Source organism: Diadema antillarum, unplaced genomic scaffold (assembly GCF_040938485.1).
Source record: "Diadema antillarum isolate AM-2024a unplaced genomic scaffold, OU_Dant_1.0 seq00000166_RagTag, whole genome shotgun sequence".
NCBI classification, from domain to species: domain Eukaryota; kingdom Metazoa; phylum Echinodermata; class Echinoidea; order Diadematoida; family Diadematidae; genus Diadema; species Diadema antillarum.
In genome coordinates this window covers 402,591-430,517 of record NW_027271236.1, presented here as the reverse complement: position 1 = coordinate 430,517, position 27,927 = coordinate 402,591, and the positions used below count along the sequence as shown (strand labels likewise).

The 27,927-nt window shown below is 38.1% G+C and overlaps 1 protein-coding gene across 1 annotated transcript in view; it reads right to left on the bottom strand.

Annotated features, from left to right (window-relative positions):
• Nucleotides 1-21,837: 21,837 nt before the first annotated feature.
• LOC139728149 (uncharacterized) overlaps nt 21,838-27,927 on the bottom strand; it is a 29,615-nt gene continuing 23,525 nt past the window's right edge. The window contains exon 9 of the mRNA XM_071639115.1: nt 21,838-22,627. Within this exon, the coding sequence (XP_071495216.1) occupies nt 22,506-22,627 (122 nt within the window). The 3' untranslated portion in view covers nt 21,838-22,505. The remainder of the gene's footprint in view (nt 22,628-27,927) is intronic.

Here is a 27,927-nt window from a genome sequence, read left to right as displayed (position 1 = left end):
GTACCAGGGGGATGATTTTCATGGTTGTACTCGTCATAGTCTGTATTCAAGACTGAAGACTAATCTCATTTTTTTTTTTGTTCACAGAAGTGTTTCAGAGTGAGCTTCCGATCAGCTTATCATAAAAATATCCATAAGGTGTGACCGACACTCCCAGGAACATAAAACCAGCACCCAAGAGAAGGCAACACATTCCATCAAGTGCCGAATTCCTAAACAGTTTCAAGGGGTAACTTATGCAGTGACACAATAAAAACCATAAGCTTCTATAGGTTGGACGCATTGGACAGTATATAAAAATTTTGAATCTTTTATTTTTTTTGTGTGTCTATTTTTCCTTTCTCAGGCTAGCTGGAATAACAATCTTCCCTTACCTTTGGTTGTAGATAAATATCACATGTTCTTGAAAGCAGGGTTGCTATATATATATATATATATATATATATATATATATATATATATAATCATATATATATATACATATATAATCATATATATATATATATATATATAGAGAGAGAGAGAGAGAGAGAGAGAGAGAGAGATAGAGCGCACACACACACCAACACTCAACAACAACAATAACAACTGTTAATACGCACATACAAACAAACCAAATCATACTGCATACATTACGTACCGTGGTTACCCGTTTTCTAGACTTACACCACAAACCAAATACTGACCGAACGTTCGACGATAAAAAAGACGAGATTGAAACTGACAACCATGACCATGAAAATAGCGTCTACCCAATTCCTAGGATCACACAGAAACCGAGTCCGTCAGTACGTTTGAAGTGGGGGAAAAGATTGAAAATGATAAACAAAATATATAATTCAGACCATCCATCTGTACATCTATTCCCTTACCAACCATAATGTTATGGATGTTCATTGAATTACCAAATCTCAACAAGCAAGTGAAACCCAAGCTTTTCCCTACTTTTGCCGCAATTTTCTTTTCCTTCCCTATAAAATGGGGGAAAAATCTGTATCTTTTCCCTCGAGGGTAAATCATTTTCTACTCAACTCTCATCAAAACAGCATTACACATCAATGATTCTATTTGAACTGTCATCCATGGTCATTTAAGCCCAAGAAAATATCCCTCCACTCCATATCCTCTGACTCAGTCAAGTCAGAATGCTCAATAGGACAATAGGAAACTGCCACGTCGGCTTTACTCTGACGCAACTCAAAGCTTATATTATGTAAATAAGCTTTCTGATTGACAAGAACTATTATTCATATTATCAGAAATAAGAAGGATATCATTCACAAAACGAAACTTTAACAAATGCCTGTATGATAATGTACATCACCCCGTGTTACAACTTAAACTGAATATCCCTGTGTCTACTTAATGTGCTTCTTTATCTAATATAAAATAGTCTTATTTCTTTATTAGGAATATCGTTCTACCTTTCACCACGTTTTATTTCAAACTATGCAATTCTTGAAAATGTGTAACAAAGTATGCATTAATCATTTTTGATTTCATATTAGAACATTTGATATCTTACCCGAAATCTTCAACTGTAATATCTTTTGATATATGAATTTGCTCAAATCTTACGCTTCCTATGGAATCTCTCCAATTCTCTTGAAAAAAAAAAAACATTATGAAAATCAATACGCTGACACACGTACAAACACACACACAGAGTATTGTCTGAAAAAACAAACAAACTTCATCTTAGGAGTTGTAGCACCTGTCAGTCCAATACATCTTCCACATTAAACAAAATGAAATACAATCAAAAATTCAAAAAAAAATCCACAAAAGGGTCTGCGGCTATGTTTTGTTAATAACATAACACTATCTATACTTCTCTGCGCTTAAAAGATGAAGTTGCATCGCCAAGATGCTTGCATTATTCTGCTGTTGTTACACGATCCCCTCTCAAAGGCATAAGGGGCACTGGCGTAATCAGAAATATTCTTGACTTTTTAATGGGATGCCTCGAGTTCGAATCTAAGTCCTTCGACGAGATACCTGTACTCACTGGCTACACGACATTCCTCCTGCGGCGATTGTTCCAGTCTTATTTTCTCCACGGACTTAGGGTTAGGGTTCTGATAGATTTCTAGGTTTCGTTTCGTGTGAGGATAAGGATAAGGGTCAGCGTTATTTTTTAATCGCTTAACCTGCAGACATCTCATGCAGGAGCAAGTGTCATGGATCCGCACTCACCATATCTGTCTGAAGCAAGGCACATAACTGGGTATCTAACACGCTACGGTAATTAATGTGGCAGATTGCTTTAGTCTCGTTGTAGAGCAGTGCCAACACTGAAGAGACTACTGATCATGAAAGCCATATCATTATCGTCAGTCATTTCACAAGGCCCATCAAAAAGCATGCGCCCCTTGCAAGACTTCCCCTACGAGCTCAGGACTGTAAATGCGCTTCTCCATTCTCGTCTTCAGCCACCAGATGTCGAGTTCCTCCCAGTACCAGACCTTCTGAGAGTCTTATCCATTCCTTCTCAGTATGCTGTCAGCCAAGGATTAAAACATACAAAACGGAGGCGTTGATAACCGTGAGGTGGCAACTTTCTCTTTAGCTACCCTTGCCTAATTGCATTCACCTTCTTTCCACTGGATGTCAATAAAGGATCATTCTTGCTTAGGTTGTCGTAATGATTGTACTAGCTCTCCTAAATCGAGTCAAATTTTACCGTCCATTGCGAAACCTACACAATTTTTTTTTTTTTTTTTTTTTGGCAATCCTCGTATCTACTCTATGGCATTTTCGAGATATTCGAAAAACAAGTTTCCATCTTTGCAACGCTACAATCATTCTTGAAATTAATCACTTTTTTACATGACACGCCAACTGCATGTGGGTATAATACAATTCTCTTTGTATTCACACACACACGCACACACGCACAGACAAAAACACAAATGTAAATTGTTAAGTGAACCATTTTCAGACATTTCTCAAGATATTCGAAATTTCATTTTCCAACAATATTGCTGCCTTCTTTAGCATAGTTTTAGCAGAAACGTGTTAACTCGATGAGCTTATGAAACCATGCACGTGGTATTTCGGCAATATATATACTTTTTTTTAAATTTCTACAATATATGAATGTATATATATATATATATATGAAGTAAGTATATATATATATATATATATATATATATATATATATATATATATACTGTATATGTATATACTGTATGTATACCTAACTGAAAAAAACATGTTATTTTGTGTCCTGACGGACACGTGGTATTCCCGAATTAAACATCGAGAGCAGGTCATTTCATTGTTGAATATTTGAGGAAAATCTGAAAAATGGAAAAAAAAAAACAAATATTTGCTCCATTTAGACGTTCAATATATATCTTCTCTTTCACCAAATGACTTCTGGATGTGTACTTAGATTTCTTACTCCTAGATCACTCTTGATGTAACAGTTATTGTAAACAGACATTTCTTGTAATTTTCGCCGAAACAACTTTTTCCGTTTTTTTTTTTCTTCTCTTCTGCCTTTTATGTCTCCGGCTCTAATGGATTTCAACTTCCGATTGTCGTTATTAGTTTAATGGTACACACAATGACACAGTAAGACACACTCACACTCACACACAGGAATACACACTTGGGCTTTGCACTCCAAAGTCGCTCTTTTTCGGGAACCACTCACTCTCACAGAAAAAAAAAAACAGAGATACATACTACAAACAGTAACATTTGAATTTTGAAGCAAGCGTGATGAATCGAAACTAAAAACAGACAATAAAGCAAACAAATATACTAGATAAAACAGTATTTTTAACGATCTTGGAAATCTAAGGCACATAATTACGAGGATGTGTAGAAATTGGCGTTACATGGACAATATTATAGTACATGTACAGTTATTTATCTTAATACCATTATACATAGCAAGACACAATCTATCCCTACTTCAAATTGATCAAATTCTATTTTCATTATGTTCTCTACAATTGGTCGTTTTACTCAAGACCTCGCATAAAATCTTGCCCATCTTCTCTCAAAGAATTTATTTCTCTCCTCTCCTTCACTCTAACCCGTTCTTTCTGTTTATCACAAAAGATCACGATAATTTTAATACCTATTTAGCTGTTAACTGGTTAAGAGCACACTATACGAAGCCGGAGAACATCTACCAGTTACCAACTGGCAGGGTTATCACTCAACATGACAACTATTCGTAACATCGACGACACCATCTTTAAAAAGCACGCAATCACTGAGGTTTCGTACAGTCTCAATGTGAAAGAAAAAGTTACTATAGGAATGTAGCTATATAACGACTGGTATGCCCCCACCATATCGCATTATTTTCCCAATAGGCAGTGATAGGTCTGCAATACACATTGCCAGTGTGTGACAACAATTTCGCATGATTTGGCAAACAATAATACATGGTAATTATACACATTTGTTTTGTTTTTTTCATGAAGATAAGTGCACCACCTTTCAAATTATGGGAAACAGGTGAAATTCAATATATTTGACTTCAAAGAATGATCTTTGGCCCCATGACCACTAACTTTCCGCACGTAATCAATTTGAAGAACTGCATGCAGCACCATACCAAATATGATTACACTGTAAACATGCAAACGTGTACATACCACTCAGTTCCATGCAGGGTATGAACAAAACAGTGAAATTTCATCATAGCGTAATTTTAGCATCTTTACCTGACCATAGACCTTTGACTTCTGACTTTACTACCCAAAACCTACAACGGCGATCAATCTCAGGCAATTTGTAGAACCTACTAAGTTTAATGAAGATACCTTAAGCCATATCCAAGATATGGCGGAAAACAACATTTCAACATTTACTCTTTACCTTTGACCTTTGACCTTATGACCAAGAACTTTCCTCAGAGAATGGTAATGTAATAATACATGTATGCACTAAGTGTCATCGAAAGACATATAGGCATTGCGGAGATGTAGGGGCATAATAGTTACATTGTGACAGTTCACCTTGACCTCAAGTTTAAATGTCCAAAAGTTGATAGGCACAGCTACGTCCACTCATACATTATGCCAAGTTTCGTTTGGATAAACGCTTCGTCTACATGATCGATTTCGGATTGCTGGACGGACGGGCGGCCCGAAAGTATTATGCTTCCGGCGACACTTTATGGCGGAGTCATAAAAACACGACTTTAGGACAAATAATTACATGTGCTTATATAAAATATGATTAATCAGGGCTTATAGGTATTTTGGGTAACTGTAAGTATGACATAATAATATTGTGATTTACACAAAAATCTTGCAATGAAAGCCACTCTAACTTCGGCATTGTATGAAAAAAAAAAAACGCTCTGTGCGTCTAAAATTGGTATTTTACAAAAATTACTATGTTACATATGTCATGAATGACTTCCGACATCAAATTCACAATAAAAACAGGTAGACAAACAAAGCGTAGGAGCATTTTTGACTACTTAATGACACAGAATCAAATCACCTGCATTTGTATTTACAAAAGACTTCCACATTCATGAGGCACGTAGAGTTTCAGAACAAAAGTATGAAAAGTAAAAGAAAAACTGCAAAAATTCAAAGCAAGACAGAATTTCATTCAGAAAAAAAAAATGAGAAAAACTGTATCGAAACAAATCATTACATACTGTGTCAAAAAGATTCCATACAGAGCATTTTCAGAAGAATTCGGAAAATGAGCCATGATATTATTATACACTGCAGTTCACTTACAGGCGAAGATTTCCAAGACACTAACATGCACATCGAGTACACTATGAACAAAGTAAGAATCACATGAGTAGCACTTGTGTAACAGTAATCGACACTGTTATCTTTAGTGAAGGTTCAATGAATATTGAATTTGAAACATGATATTTTCCTTTACATAATTATCCTAATCATTTCTCGGTTCTACTCTTTATGCGTTATAACTGACTTTTATTTGAATATGCAAAGTACTGTACTAATACGAAACGTCACATTAAGTTTTCATTCTATTTTACAATCACTTCAGATACACTTCAGACACTTTTAAATACATATCACTAACACAGATAATCTCAAAGCCTGACTGCCGGATATCTGACCGCTTACTACTAGCGTCATGCTCAAAACAATGTTCAATACACAAAACTGAGCAGTTTCTAGCAGAAATAATGATTGAGATCATTTTTACATTTTATTTTTCTCAGTTTTCCAGTTACTGTACACTCGTGCGTCAAACTTTCATGAAATACATGCAGCCCAAAAAGACATAGCTATTTCTAGCTATCTTATTGTTGGCGTTGATATCTCTCAAAATAGGGAAATACATCTTATAAAGTTCAGCTTCTAAGTCACCTAAATTGTGCATAATAAAAAGAAGATATAAACCAGTTGGGTCTTTTCCACAAGTAAACTTGATCAAACAGGGTAACCCTGCCATTTTCTTGCAACTTTTAGACGTTATAATGACCGCTAACCCTATTCCGGGGGAACGGGGAGCATAAGCAGCCAGCATTATCAAGTTACCAGGATCACTAGAGGAGGAAATGTCACCGTGGTTTAGGTTCACGAGTCTTTTATGACAGAAAATCCTCAAGAAATGTGAATGATAAATACACACAACAAACATTATGGTGTCGGTCTTCGACCCTGTAAAAGGCTGAACACTATGGGCAGCTTAACCAAGTCTATTACAAGTCAAGAACTGACGATAATACATGTTGGTACAAATCTTGAACAACAAATTTGTCAAGAAATGTGGCCGGAATAATGCAGACAAGCAGACGCTAAAAAGTCGATCATTATGGTGTGCATAGTGACGGAACAATTTTAGCGGGTGCGCCATGCACTAACAAAAATTATAGACGGCTAGATGTTTTTGTCTATTTGATTTATTTCATACATCTCCACACCAAATTTTAGTAACATCCTTCAAAAAAAAAATGAATTCATGGCCACATGTTCGCATGTGGCAAATCCGTACATTGAACGCATTCAAAACGCCTTAATTCATACGATAAGCTCTAATAATATCCACAGTACATTATCTCAATAACTACAGAATTTCAGTGCCAGTCGCTGGCTTTGAAGCCTGTAAAGTGGTATTCCAGGGTTTATCCATACTCCTAAATTCCCAAAGTACTCCAATCTTTTAATAATCAAACCCAATCACACCACTACTCCAATATTCCCACACCCTGTCGTCAACAGGTTAATCACCAATGTTGGTTGCATGTATTACCTAAATAAGTGCCACCACTCTGTTCACACGGGGCAACATGCATAGGTATGTCCCTAAATTGTCATACACTCACATTTTCAAACTACAATAATAATATTTCTCAATCGTTTGCAATTATATATCCTTTTCCAGCTATTACAGAAGTATCACAGCAACATTGTTCTTGACACTAACATGAATGATGTATACATAACATATCGATGCACACCATGTCGAATAGTGGAACCACTGTTTAACATAACATGGCCTACATCGTGATACCGTTACATGCATTATGATAAAATCAGTAATTGTTCCTGGAAGTTAGTAATTTCCAATAAATACAGCCCACAACGTGAATAGCTGCAAGGCAGAAAGATATACCCTACAGGAGGACGTCCTTTGCCATCTTAATACGGCCATGTCATTAGTCCTTGGGACCTTACTGTCAATACTTTAACAATGAATCCTCACAACATCAGACCTGTTTATTCTGAGAATAGCAAGAACAGATGAAATTAAGTGCAGAACTACAGAGGCTCAGCAATTTGGCATCAGTGATTAATGCAGACCGCTGGTGAAAGCAACGTTTGTGCCTTCCACATGATTTCATGGCAAGCATAGATGACAAAGGCTGTTTTGCTCTAGCATTTGTTTTCTCAGGCCTTCCTTGGGTCACTCTAAACAACTACATTTTATGCTTAAACTCAGAACTCCTCAGACAGGACACCTCTACACATGTAGCTCTTAAGATTTTGCAGAGCCTTATTGTTCTTTATTACACTGCTGACCACATTGTACCACAAGGTGGCGCTGTTAAGTCAATATCAACAGAAGATGTGAACACTGCACATCAAACTCCAGCATTGATGAGGTAATTTCGTCCACATCTCAAACAATTTGGAAACTTTAAGATATCATTTTAAGTAAGCAGCTAGCAATCAGGACATGACTGTTATGTCATAAGAAAAGAAAACCAACAACAACAAAAAACATATTCGGTCAACGTGACTGCGTTCATTTCCCGATCATTGTTACTTGCTGATAATAATGCCGGAAATTCTGTCCACTCTACATAAAAGTATCCGATCTCCATTTGCGCAATACAATGCTTCAACCAGATATTTTCAGTTTTTTTGCCATAAGTGTCTCCATGACACGAAATATGTTGGACTTGTAAGGTAATCATATGATAACGGTGATCACGCAAACAAAGGCCTCGTTATCTCAGATCCAGAGTACGATTCTCATTTTTTCTGTCAGTTCAGGTTGAGATTGTTACCCAGAAAATTGTATTAGATTTAGCATGACATTTTTCAGTAACAACTACCTGTCTTCCCACAATTCATTGAATATTCCTTCAAGGTCTGACTCCTTCATGGCTTCCTTCAGCTTCTCCATCTGTTCTGCAGCTGGTGTCTTCGTTTTAAAGATATCGAGTACCTCTAAATAAGCATCCTGATAATTGTTATGTTTCTTTACAAGCGCATTGTCAACCACGGTGGATGTCAGTCCGAGTAGAATGGAAAATGTCTTGTAATCGCGGAGTGGTAACTTCTTCGACAGATTAACCAAATCTTCGTCTGTCAACAATTTGAATGTGGTACTGAAGTGAACATGAAAAGGGAAAAATACAATATCTCGTCTGAAGTTGACACCATTTATCAACATTTCTTCTGTATCCCATGAGGTTAAATTACCGGGTACTGTTCGTTATTCCGAAGGTTCGCTATTCCGAAGGTTTGTTATTCCGAAGGTTCGTTAATCCGAAACACGCAAATTCCCTATACCTAGAGGTTCGTTAATCCGAATAAGAAAAAGGGTTCGTTACTTCGAACATTTGTGGCGTTATTCTGAAGGTTCGTTATTCCGAAGATTCGTTAATCTGAAAATGAAATTCGGAACAACGAACCTTCGGAATAACGAGCTGTAACTAAATTGCCAACACGTATTATGTTGAATTGCTAGAACTGCTGGAATTGTGTTCAAGAACCTTCTTGTGGTGGGATCAAAATAAACGAAATGAAATGTTGCGTTGCTTACTTGCATGGTAAATTACGATCATTCATTTTTTTTTCTGAATGCCATATGTTTGACTCATGGGCCTTTTGATTTGATTTGATTTGATTTGATTTGATTTATTTCTCCACATCTCAAAACAAAATAACATGATACAATTGATTGAACATAAGACTGGACATAGCGTCGTAATTGCAAAGAATACAAGAGAAGACAATTTTACAAACATGAAATGTAGGGACCTACCGAAAAGCAGAGCTTGTAATGTAAAGGTCCCTGTATAAATGAACATGTTGGTCTCCTTAAACAACCTAGTAACAAAAACTATGAAAGGAAGAAAAGGGACGTACACTTAAAGAAAAGAGAGCAAAAAGAGCAAGAGAAAGAAATAAAATATACGAGAGCATAGCGAAATACTAAGTAGCCGCCTGTATTGCGCTTACACCCAGCAACATAGTTACGTAACTGTAAGAATGCGCCAAAATGCACACGATACATAATGATTCATCAATTCAGGAATAGCCTTGACGTAAATGACTCAGTAAAAAGAACGAAAAGCAAACCTGGAATACCTAATATACGACGAATCTGATAAAGAAGAGGGAGTTCGAATAGAATTGCATGTTGTATGATTAGACATAAGCCTGCACGAGGGATTTTTAAAATTTACGTTTATAACAATTCAGTGTCAACGATTCAGTGATGTTAGAGTCAAGGCTATTCCAAAATGTCGGACCTGTATGTACTATTGTTTTAAGAGCAAATACAGTTCTTACGGGAGAAAAGTGAAGTGAATTTTCCTGTCTTGTAGGGTAGGAATGTATAACTTTATTTTTTACAGACATGGGAGTGAAAACATGAGGTAAATCGTCTTTAGTTAACTGGTACATAAATATCCCAAGGGAGTAAGAATTATGTCAAAAATCTTTAAGAGGTTATTACTTTTGAATAGTGGGCTTGTTGGTGCTAAATAATTTGTACAATTGATAATCCTTATAGCTCGCTTTTGTATTTTGAAGATAGACTCCAAGCGTATTTCGGAACAATTCCCCAGGCCAGTATGCTATAATGAAGATACGGAAGTAACAAAGTCGAACATAAGGTACGCAATATGGGGAAAACATGCTTAAGCTTCTGTATAACACCCAAATTTCTTGATAGCAACTTACATAAACGATTTGTTTGTTCCTGCCAAGATAATTTACAATCAATTAAAAGGCCAAGAAATTTAACTGAATTTGTCTGTTGTAAGTTTACTCCCTTTGTTTGATATCGAGCCAGGTAAACAAGTAAGTGTATTACTAAACACCATAAAATTAGTTTTGTTTAGATTTACGGATAATTTGTTACTTTGAATCCAATCATTAACGTGATTCAACTCAATTAAGCATATCAAGTAACTCAGTAGGATTTTTGTGAGTAAAAAAAAAAAAAAAAAAAAAAAAACTTGAATTGTCCGCAAACAAGAGGAAAGAAAGGAGTGCGGACGACCTGGGCAAATCATTTATGTACACAATAAAAAGAAGTGGTCCCAAAAGGGAGCCTTGTGGAAAACCACATGTTATATTGGCTGTGCTTGAATCAGAATCATTAATGCGTACAAATTGTGATCGATTTGTGAGGTAATCTCTGAACCACTCCAAGGCGCTGCCATATATACTTATATATCTTGGTGAGTCCCGCAAGATATATTAGTAAATAACGAAAATTGCCATTGCCTTCTTCACCCATTCCCATGTTGTTTATTCAGTGATCTCCCTTTTTGTTTTTATCTAATAAAATGCCAATAGAACACACTGCCACATTACTGCAATGTATGCAGGCAACAAAGTACACTTACGGAGAAACAGCAGCCCCGCTATCTGCAGATGGGAGTGCTGCCGTGGGCTTTGGGTTGGTATTACCTGTGTTTGAGGGCGGTGTTGAAACGACTGTATCAGTATACGAGAGGAATAAGGCAGGAGGGTGAGAAATATTGCGTCATAAGGTACCTTTTAAGAGACATAAATCGATGAATTGAACTGTTAGATTACTACAGTCACGTCATTCTATAGAATCGTAAAACTCGCCCTGAACCACGGACGTCGATCCCATTTCAAGTTTGGAAAGGGAGGGGGTGCCAAAATTGGAGGGTGTGTATATACGAGGGAGTGAAATTACCGAGCGGGGAAAGGGTATGGCTAGAGGGGGTAATCCCCTCCAGCCATACCCCTCCCATCCAATACTGGATGAGAAGACTAATACGTATGGCATGTATAGCGTAATTAAAGAGAACTAGAACTCATTCGGAAAGCATTGGGTATAACATTACTCTTATCAGCAATTAGAGTCCACGTGTACTTTTCACCCCCCCCCCAAAAAAAGTAAATCTCAATGAATTTTCTTTACATTTTATCATTGTTTTATTAACATGGTTATTTATTTGACGCGCTAACTGCAGTAGTCTTCTCATCCACGGATGATTGCACCTAAATCTAAGAATTCGTAACTTTTGAACGGATCGTCCAATTTTCCTCAAACTTCACTGTATTGACTAATATCGCTGCATTCACCCATTGTATATTTGAGTTACATTCCCCTTAAAGAGGGAATAAAAATCCATTCAAATTGTTGTGCTAATCATCAAAACTGGATTAATAGCACGTCAGCAAAACAAAGCATTGATTAGCTCGTTTACTTATTGATGCGTCCATCACACTGCACTTCTGCATTTGAATGATTTTTTTTTTTTAACAGGATGTCAACCACATTGTTTCACAAGATCGGAAAACTCTCCATTGTTATGTTACGTCCTAAAACAGATTGTGGTAAGAGATTTTCTGCGTACAAAGGTGCATCTCTGGGGAACAATTTAGTTATGTGCTGCATTCAGTATTTCTGAAAATATTGAATAAACACAAGAATGTACATGATCAAGAATATATCTAATTTCGATTTATTTCTGCTCAATTCCGCTACATCAAAAATGAATGTGTACAAGTCATTTATGACAAACACCTACATGATTTTGATTGAAAAGGTTTTAATGTATTAGTTAAATAAAGTGGAATGGAATGTTTTCTTGTGTTTTACAACGAATATTTCGCAGATATTCAAAAATATTTCACTATCACTTACTTCCGAATTCCGCATTGAAGAGGACATTTCGCTTTCCATCAAGTGTTACTCGGATCCGGCTGTCATCAGGTTTGTTTTGGAAATTAACCGTGAAATAGACAGCCATCTCGGTGCCAATAGACGCTAGTTCCCTCTTATTCAATTTCTGTGAGTTTATAAAACATGGATGTTGATGTAATCCGTTGGACAGGCAAAATGTACTTATTCCCCTGAAGCAATTTCTTCATATTAAATCTTTAAATGAGCTGTAAATATGTCACCATATGCACACACGCACACATACACACACACGCACACACACACACACACACACACACACATACGCACACACACACACACACACACACACACACACACACACACACACAAGATATGCACAAGACATGCTTTACAAAACCCCGGGAACTCAGGAAGAAACATTGCAATCGAACAAAAAGTAGGACAGGTAAGTAGATACCTTCGTCTATGATACAACAATATGATGCTCAATAAATGCTACACCAACGGCAATCACAATCCAACAGCTCATCTTGGAAAAGTGATTCTAAAAAAAATGTACAGATTCCAATCTTTTTGTATAGCCCTGTCACACACTTGTCACAGCGCCCAAGTACATTCAGTTTGTAAAGAGATGATGTACTGAAATATGGTTACATAAGATATCAACCAGCTCCATTTCGTATTGGCATATTAGAAGTCAGTAAAATGTTCAGCTATTTTCTTACGTTACTTTTGCTAATGACTCATATGGCTGACAAAATTCCCGTGTACTCCACCAGATTTTCTTATAGGTAGCATACCTCTTTCATCTCCTCTTCGCCATTTATCCCACACGTCACAAGCAAATCCTCAGTCTCCCCTGACAGCTGGAACTCGTGGCCCACAGTAAGTTGTGCGATTTTTCGGTCGCTCTCGTGCTGTTTGTACTGTTCAGACTGAACCAATACATGCAAAGTCGTTATCGATATTGACCAACTGACAAATCACGGGCACTTGCTTTGACAAACCCAATTATTACCTGACTGAATGAGAATATAGGGGTCACTTTCTTGACGAATACAGATTCATTATTTGATCGACAGTTCCAACTTCGATAGTAATCTCAAAACGTACTCTCACATAGTGGAGTTGATATTTACGTGTAAAGCATGTCCAAGAAGAGCAACCACTCCTGCTAAAAATTCATATTGCTCAGAAATACATAATGACAACACGGTACAAACGCATGCATCCCCTGATTATACAACACGAAACAGTATGGTATATTAATACTGAAGTGAAATTAAAGTTTGAAAACTGAGTAGCCCTGTAAGGTCCCTGTCAACGTTTGTTTGTTTTGCTGTTTGTATTTGTGTTAACTTATTCTTTTTTTCTACTAGTCCATATGTTCAATTTTACTCTAGTTATCAATGGGAACTTGATAACGGTACGGAAATGCACTTTCAGTCAACAAGTAAACAATGGATTTATGACTTGTCGAGATATCGTATATACAAGAGAGTGAGCTGAACTTGTACAGACTCTCCATATCAGATATGGAGATTCAAAAGGTAATTAGTTCCTAATGAACCGTTGCGTCGCGAAACAGTTTTGTGAATACTTCCTGGGATGAAGCCTGCGGCACCAAATTTCCCGTTATAAGAGTGACCCATCGTGCATGTTGCCCCGCGCTCTATCATATTTATTTGTAATTTCTAACGCATTTCATATTGACATTCATTCTTTATTGGACGGGTCGAGAAACTTTTGCAATCTGATTAGTCGACAGCCGTGCATCAATTTGTATGAGCAATACTTTCATTAACTATAGTCATTGCCACACGCGCTAGGGACAGTTACTGTACACATCCTATCGCGCACTAGTGGAAAAAAAAGTAACTCATTTTGCAAACCTTCACACACATAGCATGAGTGTTGTGTGAAAATTATTTGCTTCAGAATGGTCTCATATTCAAGTAATGTGCATTTAATGTTTCCAGGTTAGCATGTCTGTATAGTGACGGGGCGATCGGGAAACATTAAACATTAAATTCCAAAAATTTACTATATAAAGCTATGGCGGGCCGAGCAGGTAGGATGTGAGACGTGGTGTCCCCATCCCACGTAAGGGAGTTTTAGCACTTATAGAATTGAAATGAAAAGTTCTGGTGCACACATGTAGTGGAATATCAGGGAAATATCATTGTTAATCCCCAAAATTCAGTCTTTAGGTTGGGCCAGGACAGGAGAGTCCCGTATAAACCCTCTCATACGAAGGAAATCTTGCAATATCCTAAATTTAATTCTCCAATGTGATGCATACTGTTGGTGGAGTGTTAGAAAAGTATTCAATCAAAATAACTTTAAAAAAATAATTACCAGATATTTTTATGCATTCTGTAAACTTCTGTTAGCACACATCACAAAGTAGTTTTACGATTTGTTTTTTTAATCCATATCCTTATAAACAGACGTCTCATAAGTTTTAGGTTTTTATAATCGTTTGTGAGGAAATGTCTACACGCAGCAGCCCTGAATTATCACAATAATTTAATAACAAACAATTCAGAGGTAATTTGCACTTATATTTCCTGCCGACCCATCCAAACCTATGCCTTATTTGTATCGTACATGACAAGTCGAGTAAATACCGCGATCTTATCGGATGAGAGATGTGTGTTGATCGTTACCATGGTTACTGGCCGCACGTTTCTTCATCGACTACGATATAGCCACTGTAAACACACTTCCCCCACTTGTAGCAAGCAAGGAAGGATGAATCAGTAAATTTCGTCCAACAGAAAAAATAACAAACAAACACACAAACTTGCTGTCTACAGTAAGCCAAAAGAAAATGAATTTCGTAATTTTCCATCACGCTGCATGATCAAAATACATTATGGATTTCTGGCAAAAAAAAAAAGCCCCAAACAAATTAGCAAAAAGGTGCCATGTTCTTTAAAATAACAAATGATGCACATGTGTTTTCACGTAGATGTTTTGCACATCTTTTCGCGCGTCCGTATGAAGATTGTGCGTATAGGTAACTATTGAATTTAGTCCAAATCCATCTTTATGCACACAATTCTTGTAGATGAACTTAGACCTGTAGCATAATTTGCATACTTTCTCATGGTTTGCATCTTTGGCATGCCAAACGAAATACGCTCTTATAAATGAATATGTATCTTAACTTGCAAATGGTCGGTAAATGTTGGAAATACAACTTAAGTTAGACTACTCGACATAATATCTGGCGAAAGTGACACATTAAACATGACACACTTGTCTTCCTGTACGCCAGAGGTAATGGTGTGCATGTGGTAACTATGGAATATAGTGTCAACAGTCCATCAATGTAACAAAGGAAAAGTTGTTCTGCTTAAAATAGCAGAGAGGGACAACACCTTAACACACATACTGTAACTGGCTCTGCTGGTCTTACAGGGGCGTCACCAGCTTTTTTTCAAGGGGGGTGCATTTTGACACTAATGTTTGCGAGATATTTTGGACAGACATTTGGAATATATAGGAAGCTCTCAATCCCTAGACTTGTACTGTTTTTTGAGGGAAACCAAGCGGGGAAAGGGCACCGGCGTAGCTAGGAATTCATCTTTGGGGGGCGGGGGGGGGGGGGTAGTATGCCAGGGAGCGAGCGAGGGTGGGGGGGGGGGGTAGGGTGTGGAAGTGCCAGAGGGGGTTGTACCCCCTATAAATGGATTATGGAATGACGATGTAAAACGACACTGGCAGCGATATTAAGAGAATGGCATAACGACTACATGCGAGCGAGGGGAACGAGCGAGCTTGAAAATGTTGACATTTTACAGTCCAAAAACTGCCGTTTGTAGCCATATTTTTTTGCTTTGTAAATTAAGGGGGGGGGGCGCACCGGACGCAACTGCAGGCAATTACTGGCAGCAACATCAGGAGATTGCATAATGATTGAATGCGAGCGAGCAAAGAGAGCGAGCTTGGAAATGTTGACATTTTACAGTCCCAAAATTGCCATTTGGAGCCATATTTTTCGCTTTGGAAATAAAGGAGGGGTGGGGGCGCAACGGGCGCAACTGCCAGTAATTACTGGTAGCAACATCAGGAGAATTGCATAACAATTGAAAATTTTGACATTTAACAGTCCAAAAACTACCGTTTGTAGCCATATTTATTTGCTTTGGAAATTAAGGGGGGAGGCGCACCGGGCGCAACTGCTGGCAATTACTGGCAGCAACATCAGGTGAATGGCATAGTAATTAAATGCGAGCGAGCGAAGAGAGCGAGCTTGAAAATTTGACATTTTACAGTCCAAAAACTGCCATTTGTAGCCATATTTTTTGCTTTGGAAATTAAGGGGGGGGGGGGCGCACCGGGCGCAACTGCCGGCAATTACTGGCAGCAACATCAGGAGAATTGCGTAACAATTAAATGCGAGCGAGCGAGCGAGCGAGCTTGAAAATTTTGACATTTTACAGTAAAAAACAAACAAACTGCCGTTTGTAGCTATATTTCTTCGCTTTAGAATTTAAGGGGGCGGCGCATCGGGCGCAACTGCTGGCAAATACTGGCAGCAATATTAGGAGAGCATAATTATTACATTTTACATTTTATAGTCCAAAAACTGCCGTTCTTAGCCATATTTTTTTCACTTTGGAAATTAAGGGGGAAGGGGCACCGGGCGGAACTGCTGGCAATTACTGGCAGCAACATCAGGTGAATTGCATAACACAAATGCGAGCGAGCGAAGAGAGCGAGCTTGAAAATTTTACATTTTACAGTCCAAAAACTACCGTTCTTAGCCATATTTTTTCGCTTTGGAAATTAAGGGGGGCGCACCGGGCGCAACTGCAGGCAATTACTGGCAGCAACATCAGAAGAATACGAGCGAACGGAGCGAGCGAGCTTGAAAATTTTGACGTTTTACAAAATTTTGACATTTTACTGTCCAAAAACTGCCGTTTGCAGCTATTTTATTTTTTTTTTCGCTTTGGAAATTAAGGGGGGAGGGACGCCCGGTGCGCCCCTCCCCTGGATCCGCCACTGGTAGTCAAGGGTGTGGGTTTATGTTCATGACTGGGGGACGTATGACCAGCGAGGTGGCGTCGAAGTGACCAAGCGGGGAAAGGATGTCCAAAATCTGCACTTTAGAGCATCCCCTAAACTAATTGTGCGTGTTTGTTTGTGTGTGTGTATTATATACATGGAAAAGTTAGGAATTAGCCCAGGTCAAGTCTTTTTATTGGCAATGCAAGACATTTTTATATAGACTATAGTATGTAAAGCAACACTGCAAAATCAATGATCTAGCTTTGATATAACGAAGCGTAAGGTACAAAGGTGTACATTCTACAACACATTGCGCAACATTGTAGCGACTCTTCGTTCGGATGTACTGAGTACACTGCGCACATCCTGCTTATATGCAGAATGCCAACCAGGAATCACAATCTTTTGTCGGGTCCGGGCTTTGTGAACAATGTTTCACACTATATACCTATTTAATTATGGTTAAAAGAAATCACCGAAAAATATCTTATTTCTGGATCACCCTTTCATTCAAAAGCAGTTTACTAACACTTAAACTACTATTTCGGTATTTTTTATTTTTTTTACCAGCGGATTGGGAGGGGGGCGCACCCCCCCCCCCCCCCCCCTCCGTAGTTACGCCACTGCTTTTGGGTGAAATAATTGGACAGCTTTCTTGAATTCTAACAAAAAAGCAAGATAATCTTTTCATCGCGGGAATAATGATTATGTGGGGTGGGGCAAATGGTGCGCTTGCCTTCCAATATTTTTATGGGGGCAACATTTTTGTTTTCTTTCAAAAGCAAGAAAATCTTCTCATTTTGGGAATTATTAATTATGGGGGGGGGGGGGGGAAGGGCAAAACTAAAATATGCTTGCCCCTCCACTTTTTTTTTTTTTTTTTTTTAATGAGGCTAAGGCTCGCTCTTGGGCTGGCAATATGGATTGGTCAGAAGTAACGTACATAGACCCTACATACTTGTAAGTATACGCGTACATGCAAACGTGTATAAGTGCTCCGTATCATACGGATGTGCAGTACGGTCCATAAATAGTAAACACTGTAGAATACTAATAGATATGTATAAAATCAGTGCTGCCAGAACCAGGGGTGCGAATTGTTTTTGCCGACGATTGTGTGTGTGTGTGTGTGTGTGTGTGTGTGTGTGTCCCTGGTGCAGACTGATTTTTTTTTTTTTTTTTTTTTTTTTTTTTTAGGATCTGAAGTGACGCCCATGTCTTATCTACATAGTTCAATTCGTTGACTTCTTGACTGCAAGGCCAACAGCCCACTAACTGTTGCACAAGCCATGCAGTGTATAACACACTGGCCACATCATTGTTAGAAAGACAGAGAGTATGAATGCTCTACCTCCTTCACACCCCGGTTATTTTTGTAGAAGCACACGTCTAACACAGGGCAACGATCCGTGGGCATTTTTCTCGGTAAATACGGCATACACAACAGTTGTGTGCCTTGCACATACAGCCAGTCCCAAACTATGGCCATAAATCCCCTGGAAAAATGAGTCAGGAACACTTCGAATCGGTCTCCGAGTACATTGAATGATTCAGATGTTGTCTCCTGTCCCGGCATCCCCCCTGTAGAATTGAAATCGACGGAAAAACAAAACAAAACTAATGATATTTGCTTGAATTCCGTACCGCGTATAGAATTGAAAAAAAAAAAAGGGTTCTGTCAGTCCATCATGCTTCATACGATACACAATTAGTCTATGAAAATGGTCTTCAATATTTTTAAACAGAATTTTAGGACTGCTATAATCTCTTTTAATCAATGTGACGCAGGATAAACGCACTCATAGGCCGAAGTTACGTTTCCTCTCTTTTTATTCCGCTAAAAAATAAATAAAAAACACTGTGTTTGGAGTAAACAAACAAAACACAAATGAATATTTACAAAGTTACTGAAGCACATTCAACATAGAGAAAGATAAAGGCTGTAACATGTGTTACTGCACCAAAGAGGTTACATGTACTGTGAATAACAAACTGAACGTATGATGTTTACTGTACAATACATCATAGTACGTAACCATGTACAAGAAAAGAATAATTTCAATGAAAAATTCTCAGCTAAGCCAGCTATTAAACCACAATGCATCACTGCATAAGTCCATATGAAACAGTGTATGTAAAAGACTATCAAACCCATCATTCACTCAACAAAAGTGAAGATAACAAACTGACAAAGCAAAAAGAATATCATGTCAACTAGACTTCAATATCAGTAAACTGTAAACTAGGCGTTAGCAATGTTTACCAATACATTATATTCAATATTCCATAATGATTGTATCTTTGTAGTCTGACACATCAACTAGTCCCTCTATCCAAAAACTATTTCCCATTTATCATAGCTAAATGCAAGTAAAGCATGAGAAACCATTGAAACAATAAAAATAATCATAGCTCTGGATTGCTGTAGGCCTACAGATAATCCGACTGAAACATAGACACTTAGTGTACAGAATTGCATAAATTCTACTGTCTAGAAAATGTATGTTCACACCAATGATCTAATAAATCAACAAACATCTTTATGAGACTCACCATGGCTACCTAGCCTGTGCTCATATATATATAATATACAGTAACTGGCATGGATGTCCAGTTACAGAACTACGAGAATTCTGCTGGCTCCATGTTTGCAGAACCTTTGGGCAGCAGATTTTCTGGGCACATTTCGGGTTTGAGGAGATGCTAAGTGGGAGATGTTCACCTTGGTAGAGCAGCTAGAACAATGGCAAATTACTTGGGCCTTTGTGCACCCACAAAAAACTCTCTAGCAGCTCTTGGTTGGCTTGAGATTAAATATGTAAATTAAGCTACTTGCCGACTGCTCCACTCTTGATGATGGGGGGGGGGGGTACATATCAGGAGGGGGCATCTGCAGGGTCAAACATACTGGGGACAACTTACTGCTAAACTTTTGCAATGCTACATCAACATTCAGCCATTCAGTTGAAATACAACGTTTTAATGGTCATTCGTTATCTGACCTTCAAATGTAAGTATTACATAGATGTCATTCTGGCGCTGCATACGTTCCCCACATTTATTTTGTTTGTCTTTTGTTTTTGTTTTTCATTTTGGCAGAAATCTTAATAGATTGCTTCTTTGAAGCAATTTTCGTAATCATACCGTCCCCTCTAGCAAGAGGCCAAACACTCTGTCCCTCGGAAAGGAAATTGTAGGACATAAACTGGAGGTCCCGTGTATGAGAGAGTATAAACAACTCATGCACGTAAAAGACCCCGCTTTATTCATTCATCGCAAAGAGCAGGATGTTTAACCCGGTGAAATGGTCCCACCTCACATCCAACTGGACCCCATGGAAGACCAGCTTAGTGTAGCTGAATGTAGACTATCCATCCATCTTCTCAGATGGAAATGAACAAACAAACAAACAAACAAACAAGGTTTTATTTGTGCCAACCTACTTCAAAAGAAATTCTCCTGGCTGGCATGTTTGGTTGAAGCCGTGTTTTGTTCGTGCTTCGATTTTACACTTCACCCCGACATCGTCCAGCATTTTACGGATTGCAAGAAAGCCCTTTGCCAAAACCATTGAAAAAGTAGGGTCAAGGGGAACTTTATCAACAGTATCGCTTTACGCCTATTGGCTTTCGAATGTTCCCTCAGACTTTACTGTTTACATTGCCCAGAGTTGAAAGATGCGGTTTGTTGTGTGTGCTGCTTCGTTTATCGAATGCATAATAACATACGTATTTCTTACACTGAATCAAGATTTAGTTATGATGATCCTCTTCTTGTCCTGTCCGGGATACGTGACCTTCCAAAAAGCTCATTATTTGAGATGGGAAACGCAAACAACAGTTAATTACAACTGCAAGGGAAGGCGTCCTTTAATACACATACTGTTAGATTGTTAGTCAGGAAAATGAAAAGACTTGGCTCGTCTTCGTAAATCAGTCAGGTTAGATGGTCATCTCACAGCTTTGTGTGTGCTTCCGATGTGTCACCATGCAGCCCACCAACAGCCAATAGTTCCGAACATAATACCTCTGGATTTGCTTTTCCTGCATTCTCATAGTCTTCTAGAGAGCCACAACATCCGGAGTGAGTTGGAACACGCGGAAAACAGAATCGAAAACCATGTATCTGGAAAAGTAATAATTTTGAGGTTTATAGAAGGGAACTCCTCCGCCAACAGCCACCTGCTACGGGGACTAAATTGCATCACTCACCCTGGCTGTTGTAACTGCTTGCTATACATAGGACAGGGGCGGATCCAGGAATTCCGTAAAGAGGGGGCGTGTTTACAAAATTAAAGGGGGGCGCACGCACCCCTCCCCCCATTTTTTTCCTTTTTTTTTTCTTTTGTTTCAACAAAAAATAAAGGGGGGCGTGCGCCGATTGCGGTCCTCCCTGGATCCGCCCCCGTAGGATCTCGTGTACATTATGTCTCCTGCTTCGTATAAGAAGGAGATTTCCACAAAACATTAACGGCCTGTTTAGAATACCGACCCTGACCTTGACCTTTACCTTTGCCCTTGAAGAATTTCATCAACACTTAAATCATACCAACATTTTAAGGTCAGGTCCCTGCTATGGTGTGATTTTCATGGTCATGGCTCAAAACTGTGGAAAGTAATTGAGAGTACAGCTACAAAAGTATTGATGACGCCGACGACAAAAACGACGCCACAGGCTATCCCGCTTCCGCGACGCAAGTGAGAAAATGAACGCGAAAAACGAAATTACAGCCATATTTCCACGAACCACAGAATCACCATCATACCTGATGGCAGAAGAAGGGCAGAGGAACCAATGCATATTCCACAAAGGAAAGGAGAGCAAAGGAACCAGGCCACCGTACAGCGTGTCGGAACAAATGACAACCTGTACACTGCAATGGATGCATATCGACGCCTGCTCCCATAAACAGAGAAGTCGGGCGCCAGTACTGTCGATGACCTGGAGGATAGCAAACGAGTCTCTTCCTGTGATGACGAAATAACAGGTGATCTGTCGGAATGAAACCATTTATTACTTGTAGACGGTGCTCAGTATAAAAGAAGTGGAAAATGAAGAGGCATTCCATGCATACTGCTTATTTGATGACTTATATTTGAATGAAGCACTTGAATAATATTTACAAAAGTATTCTGGAGCTTGATTAGTCACGACTGACCTTGGAAGGAGCTAGCTTTTCCAGAGGAGGTAATCCTTCTATATCCAGATTCTTGAGACTGTCCATCATCGAATACCACTGCTATGCGCCGACCAATATTAAGTGGTTTTCCTGTTATTATAGAACAGAACAAAATAAAATAGAATCGGAAAGAATTGAATAGAATAATAAATTTCCATTTGGGGTCTGGAAGTCCTTTCATCAGTCACTGATTTTCAAATGGACCCTTACAAAGACAGCCCCCCCCCCAAAAAAAAAAAAAAAAAATAAAAAAAAAATAAAAAAAATCTTACGTAAAAAGGCATGCAAAGAAGAAAAAATGTGACCGTGCACCTCAAAACGAACATAAAGTCGCACACACTGATTTTGCGTGAGGACTGAAAATATTAAAGTGAAATGTGTCAACCTAGCCGAACTTGACTTTTTCATATTTTCTGAAAGAGCGGGTCTTCTTTTACATTATGCTAAAATTTGGTATCATAAAACGGGCAGGAAAGTGTGTTTTTTAGCAGTTTATCCCGAACATTTTTGGTAGAATAGTGTGATTATGTGTGTTTTTAGAATCCCTTTTTCATTTCTGAAAAACCTTGTCCACACTCTTCACTTTCAACTCTAATAACTTTTGAAAGGATAGTGCTACTGCTTTGAAAGTTAGCATTGATTATGAACAGAATATGTTAATGAGGCATGTTTAATTTCACTTTCATCCAATAATCCCTTCATTGTTGTTACTCTGGTGGTTTACTTCGTGTTTTTGTCCCATTCATCGCACAGCCAGAGCAGTTTGGTAAAGATTAAGCGCTTGAATAGACACTTTACTTCAGAGCCTCTTTTCTAAGTTCACACTTTTCCTGAGTTTGTGCTTTCTTTCCAATATTAAGATAGGTTAGGAGAGTCCATTTGATTTGAGTTATTCATCATTTTAAAGCTTAAAGTCTGTTCTTTCAGAATATGGTCTTAACTAAAAATTCATGTCTGGCGACTTTTTGTTTGTTTTGAGGTGCAGAGTCACAAATAGACTGAAATAATTCTGTATTATTTGTAAAGCGATTATTATCCTAGGGACTGGTATATTTTTACTGATACAATCTTATGCCGTAGATGTCAATCCTTTGTCTCGTTACTGTCTCAGTTTTCATGGCAGCAATTTTATCCATACACAAACACAACACCCCCACACACCCCACACACTCACACATGCACACACACACACACACACACACACACACACACACACACACGCATGCTCACAGATACACCTCTCAAGCGCCTCGACACATGTTCGAGATACAGTAAGAGGTTGTTTCCTCGTGCGTGGTAAGAATGGGAATTTAATATCTATTTTAAATCATTTTGCTTTATATATGGAAGGAAGTGTTTTTGTGGCTGTACTTGTAGTGTAGTAATTGAATTTGTTCTGTTTTGTGTATGCATGTTCTTTGATCACAAGTAAGGGCATTTCAGCATGAACAAACACGCAAAATGCACGCACACATAACAGCATACACATTATATACACACATGTTTAAAGACACATCCCTCACGCTCCTCAGCAGATGTTTGAAATGCACCAAGAGGCATTTTGTAGCAAAGTATCGGAATGCTATGTATATTTTTATGCATTCTATCTGTATGTGTAAAGAATTTTATAATTATATGATTGTTATTATTATTATTATTTTATTTGGCTTTCAATCACAAATACATTTTTCGAAATCAGAAAATTGTACATTGGAGTGGTAAGGGGGCACCAGGTTGGGTAGCCCGGGTCTGGAAAGAGCCAACTAAATGACTTAGGCCCTCAGGCCATCCTCCCCAACCCACCTGGTGCACTCAAAACAGTCAGTTAACAATATAAAAAATACAAATTTCATTAACAGGCATACATAAAAAACAAAAACAAAACAACTGTTTCTTTGTAAGTGTCAATTTGAGATATGTGAACCTACCAATCTTTCTTATTCCATTCAGATATCAGAGTAGCCATGTTCAGACGTATTTCTAGTCGGAGTAAAAATTTATTGCACGGCAATTAAAATTCAAATTAATGCACATCTTACCACGACCCTAGTAGCCACATGGCGGTCGTGGGAAGAAACTCCGACCAATTTATGTGCGAGGGTCGGTGCAACTTCCGAAAGTGGTAGCGCCGCATTCGTCGACCATGGGATTGTGTTTTTTACCAGTGGCATTTGTCTTCTCCATTCTTGTTGACTGAAATTTCTGCATTTCTGCATTTAGCTTCTTCGTCGTAATCGACTAGGTTAGATTGCACAACACGCGCACTTGTAGTCGCAAAATGTAAACATTGCGATTTGACCTAGGAAGTTTTACATAGGTCGTAAGGCATGTAAGTTCATAGATACTCCGAGGACTTGTCCGCACGGGTAATTTACTCCGACCAGCTAGTCGTGGTAGCGAGATTCGGAGGAAGAGGTCGTGGTAAGTTCCTCCGATCGAAGGAAGTTACCACGACTTTGTTCAGACGGGCACTACTTCGACCTATCCTCCGAAGTTACTCCGACCAAAACTGCCTCCATCTGAACACAGCTTAAATTTGCAGTACAGGTGTACAGGTATCAGAAAGTATTGTTATATCTATGTGTATGCATCACGTCGTTTATGTAAAATTGTGAGCAATTCAGCAATCTCACTGCTGCGAGTCACGATTTCGATAAACATGAATAATAATAATAATTGAAAAATTAAAGATAACGTATACATCAAATCAAACACATTGAAATAATTTCTAAAAAAAGTTATACCGCAGTGGTAATAAGATTGTAAAAACAAATTAAGGACACGACCAAGAAAAGCGGGAATCTATGATAGTTTGAAAAAATCTTATGTGAATTCGAATTCCTTATTGTAGCTAAAATCAAAGTAAATAAAAAGAAATAAAAAGTAAAGGGGCTCACAATACAGTGCACTGAAAAATATAATCGTGCATCTATGTTGACATCAGATAAACGAATCTTACGAAAAAAAAAATGATACCAGTAAAGCTGTGTCGAGGCCTACAAGGGAAGAATATTGCTTTTACTCTTTCTAAGGATTAAATTCATATTGTAAGTTTCCCTTCTTTCCGGAGGTAAAGAATAAAATATTTGGGAGCCGTATAGATATAACAACGACTTAAGAATTCGGTCTGTGGTTTTAGCAGGAGTATCTGAGAATAGCAATTACGTAGCATAATGTGCCTTAAAGATTACACTTCATTTGAAATCGAGGGAAAAAAACCCCTTAATCTGAGCTTTTCATAGGCACATTGAATTCCACTCGGTTTAATGATGGTACTTTGTACATGACGTTTCTCATTTTCTGCGCTATTGTTCCCTCCCGCAATCACATCCTTGGCGCACCTCCTGCACACCATCGTGCCCCAACGTTGAATATTTCTAGTTGACTTCATGGCTGAATTATATCATATATAGAGATATATACATATCAATGTTATTTGGGGGCAGTTGGGGAGTTATATGAATTGTTGATATTTTGTTATATTTTTATACATTTCCATATTATTATGAAAAATCTAATTATGCTATTGACGTCGAATAGTATTACTTCGCACTGCATCTGGAAATCTATCGGAGGAGGTGGGGGGGGGGGGGCGGATGGGGGCTACAGACCGATGACCCACGACTTAAAAAGAAATCAAATTTTCCAAAAATGAAATAATGATAACAGGTAGGACCTAAACGTTGAATGTTTCAACATAATCATCGTCGCTCCATAGAAGGTCTGTTAGTTGTTTGTTTTCTTTAAACACGGATAAAAAAGGCTATGACCCATGGTCCCATGGTCCACAATTCTTCAAAGCACTAATTGGTAACATCCATTCTCATGACAATAATTTGGACTATTTTTAAACTATAGGGGAAATGGTGACATTTGAAAATTTTCCTTGACCTCTACCCCACGGCCAAAATCTTACTTAACTATGGACCTTCGTTTACTTATTTTATGCATTAAATAACCACCAAGGCATGGAAAAGGGCGTAATTCCGGCATCAAATAGAATTTAAGCATTTGAACCCGACCTTTGACCTTTGATATCTTCGACCCCATGACCCCTAAAGTCCAAGGAGAATCACTGTCAGACGGTACATGCATATGTCCTTGACCTTTGACCCCATAGCCCGTAACTTTCATAGAAAATGTTTATCAGAGTGGTAATGCATGTATACGATAGGTTTCGAGAAAATATCTTCAGGCATCGAAATAATATGGGGGACATAGTAACATTTTTAGAATTTCCCTTTGACCTTTGACCTTACCATGTGCACCGCAAAATGTGATTGGCACGACTTCGTCCACTCATATGCCTAATCTTACTGAGATACCTCAAGCATTTTTCTTTTCTTGTTTTAGCTACGCTGTTCACAAATTATTTACTACGTTTATTATGGACGGAAGGACGGAATAACGGACGGACGGACATTATGAAAACATAATGTTTCTGGCGACAACTCGTGGCGAAGGTATAAAAATAATACAACAAAAAATAAGAACAGTATAACTGTTGGCAGACTCTGGGAGAAGTGCTTGTTAGAAAGTCTCCCTCATCTAAATCGACGATGTCTGATGCCGTGACTGAAGATCTTCAAGGAAGTTTACCAGCAGACCCTGCACCATAAAACCAACATGAAGTCACCAGTCATGAATTTCTAGTCAAGGACAGAGCCTGAAAGAACATTTTCTAAGCTTTAAAATGATGTAAAACTCAATTCAAATACTAGTAGACTGTTCTTACCCCTCTAAAGAATAGAAAGAAAACACACAATCTGGAAAAGTGTGAACTGAGTAAAAAGACTCTAAAATACAGTGTCTAATGTAGCGCTTAATCTTTACCAAGCCGTGCTAGATGTGCGATGAACGTGACAAAAAACAGGATGTAACCACCGAAGCAAAAGCAAAAGGGGATTACCAGATTACGCTGATATTGAGCATGATGTACTAAAATATTATGTCCGGGATTAATCAAAGCTTTCAAAGCAGTAGCATTATCTTTTCAAAGTTATTAATAGAAAAAAGAGTGAATTTAGAGTGAAATTGGAATGAATTTTGAGTGAAAATGTTCATTTTCACTCACAATTCACTCTTTTTTGAATTCACTCCTATAAGAGTGAATATTTTCACTCGATTTTTTTTTAGAGAGTAGAGTTAAAGGTCAAGAGTGTGCTAAGAATTTTCAAGAACAAAAAAGGGACCTCCGAGATCTCACTATTTTTTACCAAAAAATAAAAGGTTGCAGAAAAACTGCTCAAAAATATACTTTCCCATTCATTTTATGATCACAAAGCTAAGAATACTGTAGACAAATAGAAGCTCTTACAAAAATTATTAAAAAAACTTAAAATTGACCTGGCTGAAAGCTCTTACAAAAATTATTAACAAAACTTAAAATT